Source organism: Habropoda laboriosa, unplaced genomic scaffold (genome assembly GCF_001263275.1).
Source record: "Habropoda laboriosa isolate 0110345459 unplaced genomic scaffold, ASM126327v1 scaffold318, whole genome shotgun sequence".
NCBI lineage: Eukaryota > Metazoa > Arthropoda > Insecta > Hymenoptera > Apidae > Habropoda > Habropoda laboriosa.
The window spans coordinates 155292-161509 of NW_017100407.1; the positions used below are offsets into that span (position 1 = coordinate 155292).

General features: G+C 37.8%; 1 protein-coding gene across 1 annotated transcript in view; it reads right to left on the reverse strand.

The window, feature by feature from the left end:
- The window catches only part of LOC108575449 (protein inscuteable homolog), a 9606-nt gene extending 6475 nt beyond the window's left edge, over nucleotides 1-3131 (reverse strand). The window contains exons 1-2 of the mRNA XM_017938244.1: nucleotides 2455-3131; nucleotides 1429-1788 (exon numbers count right to left, since the gene is read on the reverse strand). Coding sequence (XP_017793733.1) covers nucleotides 1429-1788; nucleotides 2455-2756 — 662 coding nt within the window. The 5' untranslated portion in view covers nucleotides 2757-3131. The remainder of the gene's footprint in view (nucleotides 1-1428; nucleotides 1789-2454) is intronic.
- Between the last annotated feature and the right edge of the window lie 3087 nt (nucleotides 3132-6218).

Consider the following 6218-nt stretch of genomic DNA (forward strand, 5'->3'; position numbering starts at 1 on the left):
TACTTTATAAAATAAAAATATTTCAAATTTCGCAAAATTAAAATTTTCCAAGAGATTCCAAATTTTGTGCAACACAAAAAACAATTTCTCCTAATTCTTCCAAACACGAACAATCTCGCGATTTCAATCACAACAGATACCTATATACCTCGATAAAATACGATATCCATATTTTCAACGAAAATACCATTATTTCCATAAACACAACTAAACAACGAATTCTCGTATACACGCAATTATTAAAAGGTTGTAAAATGATAAATTAATTTTTCTAATATTTACGTCCATTTACCACAACACACCGTTCCTCTTTTCCTCCTCATGAATATCAAGCATCTATAACACTCTCCACCGACGAAATTATCAAGCTGCATAGAAATTCCTCTCGTTATATTTCTCGTCATAAATCCAACGCGTAGTTCTGTCGTTTTCGTCACGACGCCTTTTGTATAATCACTGTTTAATATTCTCGACAATGAGTTGCGCTACTTCCAATGCACCTAGGATATGACGATCGGATCTACGTGCACGCGCGAGACTCTACCATTGTGCAGGGGTAAATGTAAGTTTACGAAACAACCAGAGGAATAACATGGGAAGTGCTTTATGCGTTGCATTCCTATCGCTTTGCTCATTGGGGGGACACATTTATCGCGACGATTCATGTTCTTAAAACACACATTCTTCACACCTTATCGACTTTGTTACAAGGTGCGGCTTACTTTAAGAGATAATGTCCCCTTTGGTATGGGGACACCTTAATTTTCGAAATGTATGAAGAATTAACCAGAGAACTGGTGATTATAGACAATACGACCTATATCTACCTGTTGTAAAATATTCAAAGTAATTGAAGAATTTGCATATTCATTATTGAATTACAGATTCGAAGAAAGTTATACGAGTATAATTGCTACGTAGACTAGAAAAGCTATGTTGTTCTCCTTAAGTAAAATTTTCTATCTAACAATTTTTCATATTTTAGGGTATTTTCCAATATTTTCGAGATTCACATGTTTTTCATTGAGCAAAGTTAGAACGTGCTAACAATAAGTGGGTCTTGTGTAGGACTTTAGAAATAGTATAATTTATCAGTCCTAACTGTTTTACAGGTAAATTAGAAACTTACAATTACAGATGGTTAATTTACAAAATTTCATTTTTCTTAGATGTTCGAAAATGTTAGTTAGCATAATTAAGCTAAGTAGAGCAGTACGATGCATAAAGTGCACAATTTATCAATAGTATGTCCATTCAGGTATCTAAGATTGTTAATAATTTTCATTGATAACTTTTAACAGTGTAATATTTTCATCTATAAGCGTGCATTAGATCAGTCCATCGTATTATATCTGATCACAGTACATAATTGAACTTTTTCATTTTGCTAACTTGACTTCTTATCAAGCTTCTACGTATTCAAATTACCTTTGCGCTCTTGACACGCTTCTTTCGGCATTTGCGTTAAGGACCACAGTTTTTCGAGGTAAAATTCTCGAGTCCTTGGGTGTCGAAGTGTATGTAGGATTTGGGAGAGTCTCATCTTCCAACCAAACGGCGCCAATCCTTGGATGCATACCGTGTCGTCGATCTTTCACTCGTTTCCTTCTTCTTCGACGCCTCGGTGTTTCATTCTCGTAGAACTCTGAGCAATTGGACCGCTCCGAATCGGAGAAACCGGAATCTAGACTTCGAAGATCTTGACTCAAAGGGCTGGATGATCTGTTTGCGAGAACGATGTTCTGCTCGTCCTCTTTGTCTTCTTCGTCCTTTATGTCCATCGTGACCCTGCATTTTTTTTTTTTTAATAATTTAATAAAATAATCATTTTCAATAATAGACGTAATAATAATTTAAAGAAATAATAGAATAACACATTCATGGAATAATTTACAAAAACAGAGAAATTGTATCTTCGAAGTATTTTGAAAAATAAACACACGTTTACTTCAAGATAAAAGCGAGGATAAATGGCGCAAGAAATTAAAACACTCTGCACGAGGTGAAAAAATGTCAAATAAATAACGACGACATTTGAATTATACAATACAATCGTAAAACTGAACAGTTTAAAAACGTTACATACAACTTCTACCGTTAAATTGTGCAATGAAGTAAATGAATATTTTTCATTATTTATTATTTTAATTGTGTAACATTAGTGTATATCACCGAGAGCATCGCCTAAATTAAAGATTAAAGCATCGATGTCTCCCACAGGACCTATAACATAGATTGTATAAAACGCCTCCCAAAACGTAGCGTTCGAAAACATATCGCACGCTTGTGAAATTGAAGTAATTAAAATAGCAGTACAGCAAAGTGGCATTGTGTGTCAACGGCGATAAGAAAACGACCCGATAATGTTTCAGCAAACGCACACCTGACGAACCTCTAAGTTCAACCGCGATAAAACGTTGCTTCTCATCCGGATCGCGAAATAATTTCACTTACGTCTGAGTCATCAGATTTTCATCTTCGATCGTGGTAGTCGAATAGATTGTTCGATCGTCGTTTTCATTCGTACAAACGCGAATAGCCGTTACATTTTCCCCGTCGATCGTGTCGCTTGTATCGTTGACGCTGGACGATCGTTCCTCTTCCGGTTCCTCTTCGACTATCTCGAACTCGCGGACAAGATTTTGCTTGACTTTGGCGAAATCGTTCCTCGAGGCGAAAGGATCGAAACTTTCTCGATCCTGGGACGCCATGTGCCCCCAGAACACTTTGCTCTGATGTCTCTTGAACGCGCTCATCTTCTCTTCTGTTCGCTTTCCTCGACCAACTTTCGCGACGATTTCAAGTTCGTTGAACGAAGTCTTGAGTATGGAACTCGTTAAAGTGTGGAGAATTGTGCTCAAGCAATTTTGTTTTTTTTTTTTAAGAAGAAGAAGTTCCTTGATAGGGTTCGTAACGACGAAGATGAACAGCGGAACAATGCTAATGCACACTAGGGCGGTTTCACGATTCAGCAGAGCGGAACGACCCTCCCACAGGTCGCGTGCCCGGAGGACCGTATGGTGTCCGCCGCAACCCCCATGGAGAATCCGATCGCTCCTTCCGATGACACCAGAAACATTCCTTTTTCACTTCTCTTCGATCGTCTTCTTTCTTACTCAACAGTTTCTTCTTAAAACACACCTAAAAATAGTAACTTTTAACTGATCGTTTTTAAATAATTAAACAATTTTTTTTTAACATCTAATTAAAGTGTTTCTTTATCGTAATTTACTGTTATTATTAATTGAACATTGTTATATTTTATTAAGTTCACGTCGAGCAATTTGTTACGGATAAAATGATTATTGCGTGATCGAAGAGATTTCGATGATCTATCGATAATGCACTCGGAGATCGATCGATCTAAACGTATTGGTGCTTCGCGAGCGACTGACTCGGATCGGGTCGCTTCCGACTTCCTCCCATAAGTCGCGCTCCCTCCCCGCCCCGAGCCTGTAAGCCAACTCGTATGAAAATAGAGCTCCTCCCCTTCTCTTTTGTCACGTCCACGGGGTGCATACCTCTATCCAGTACGTGTACCCCCGTGTGCCCCGGCATATGTGACCCATGTGTAACCGCCAAAGCGTAACTAGGTGCATTCTTCTCGTCAGGGATGCAGTGGCGTGAACAGGAAGTCCGTTCGATTAGTTTGTCCATATGTAGTGCGATAATATACGTATGCATTTTGATTTCTGCAAAAAGTTCAGGGTTAGTTTTAATCTCGTGCCTGTACCGAAAGGTTCAACTTAAATTTAAGGTTAGAACAGTTAACCTACAATTACTTAAACGGGCGAATAAGAGAGAATTGAAATAATGTACAAGAATTTTTGTTCATTCCAGAATCTCTAGTATTTTGTTCCGGTCAACGATGAAGAAATTACAATATCGAACAGTATTGCATTAAATACATTGTTCTTTTCATATTGCCTTTATGTGTTCATCATATTTCGTATATACACACATTTTCATTCATTCACAGTCATTCTATACACAATGTTTACTACATGTTTATAAGAAATTGATTAAGTCAATGTAACTGTTTTAACTCGATAAATTACTAGGAGAAATGTGAACAATTCATTTTACATATATTGTGAATTTATCCTTAAAGAAAATTGCAAATAAACGTCGTACAAACAGAATATCATAAAAGCTAAGATACAAGTGTAATAATACAATAACAGAAGTAACGATAAGGTTAACGAAAGTAAAAGTACAAGCAGCAGAATGTAAAATTGTAAAAACAAAATGAAGAAAATTAAAAACAATAGAAGATCTGTTAACGAAAGTAGAAGCATCCTAACTAATTACAACTGTACAAGTTATTTTTTAAGAATAATAATTACAACGAGATCGTTCGTCAAATGTTCAAGACGATCGAAGATCGCGTGGATGCACGAACGACGTCACAAAATCACGCCAATGCTATTTTTAAGGGCCAGGTGTGACTCCCGACTCCCTATCGCTCTTATGTGTATGTATGTACACGCGGGGGTCGAGTTCCCCCCCTGGTGAAAACAGGCCGAAGAGGCACTTCCACCACCACCGGATCCAGGGGCACGCGCCGCTCCGACATCTGCGTGAAATGCTTCCAGCGATGAGTATTCAGTCTGTATGTACGTGCGTGTGTGTGGATGATTCACTTAACCATGTTCTTTTCACAATTTTAATCGCTGATTCAGTTCGATCGATTGATCTTGCCAATTCACTCATCTTAAATTCGATCGTAACAATGTGATAGCCATTGTTCCATTATGAAGGATTAGTTATCTTTTATATATTACTCCACGACGCCAGTACGTATGTATGAGGGTGTACTGAAAATTTGTTGAAAAACAATAATTTAATTTATGCAACACATTAGTTAATAAATCCTCTTTTCGATATTAAATACCTTACGTGGTTACACAGTATGCAGAGGGACATTTAAATCACTTTGGTAGATACTAGTCTGTGGTTACGGTTTAAATTGCTTGAACAAAGGTTACTAGCAGGGCGGCACGTTTCATCCTCGATCTTCCTTTCAGTGGTCATTTCGCAGATAGATGACTTCACCCGTTGGAATTTTATTAGTAATGAATTCTCCTGAACAGGAAATCTTCAGATGTAGGAGGCTCACGAACGCAGCCATAAGTTTCCCGTAACGTTGCATTAGTCGGAAGGTCGCCTAATATCGTCGATCATGTTGCAAAGTCGATTACGAAAATATACTTTTACCGATCGCGTGTGCAATATCAAGTTTCATCGGCGACTCGTGGAAAGTAAGATTGCACGACTGTGTCTGAGCGAAAGAAAGCGCATCTGCGACTACTAATTTACATGTGCAGCACCCGTACATTGATACACGCGCATTATGTGTACGCGAGTATGTATAGCGCGAGCAAAATGATCGAATATACTGAAGACGTCGGAATTCAGCGAAATGCCAAGGCTAATTTCGCGCGTAAACTTGTTATTGCGCGCGCATCTTCGTAGACGTCTACTTAATGAGAGAAAAATGAAGAACAGTCGCGCAGATGCCTTCAGAGTGTTGAAGAGACGATAATCGATACGTGTCGGTGTGTTTGTTCATTATTGATAATCCAACTGTTCTGTGCCATAACGACCGGTGTCTCATGGCATTGTCTCGAAACACACCATACGCACAGAAACGTCTGCAGCTATTCGTCGCACAAAAGCGTCAAAGGGTCCGTACGACCCCTATTGTATGTCGAGATCCGTATGAAATGGGGGACAGCTGGGTGTAGACCGTTATTTAAAGGTGCGCGTGAGCGTGCGCGCTACCAGGCACGCGTTCACTCAGATTGATCAGTGAAATTTAAATTTCCGAAAAGAGACTCTCGGAAGCTTTCATGTGACACACATATCGTGTGTATCGATTACTGTATGTAATTGTATAAATGTAAATGAATTTTTATTTTTCTGTTAATGTTCTAATTATATTGTATATGATGAAATTTTAGTTAATATACTCATCATTTACAGTAAAGATTTATGAAATATTAGCAACGAGAAAATAGAACTTATATTTGTAATTGTGCAATAAAAATATTTTTAAAAATATATTTATTTTATTTGATATTGACAAACTTTTATAATGTGGTGTATGTTCCAGTCAATTTAATGTCCGGTAATTTGATATTCGTGTACGGGGAAGATGAGAGGAAATATCAATTATAACACAAAGTACTCTTAATAACACTGTGTGCATTCACACT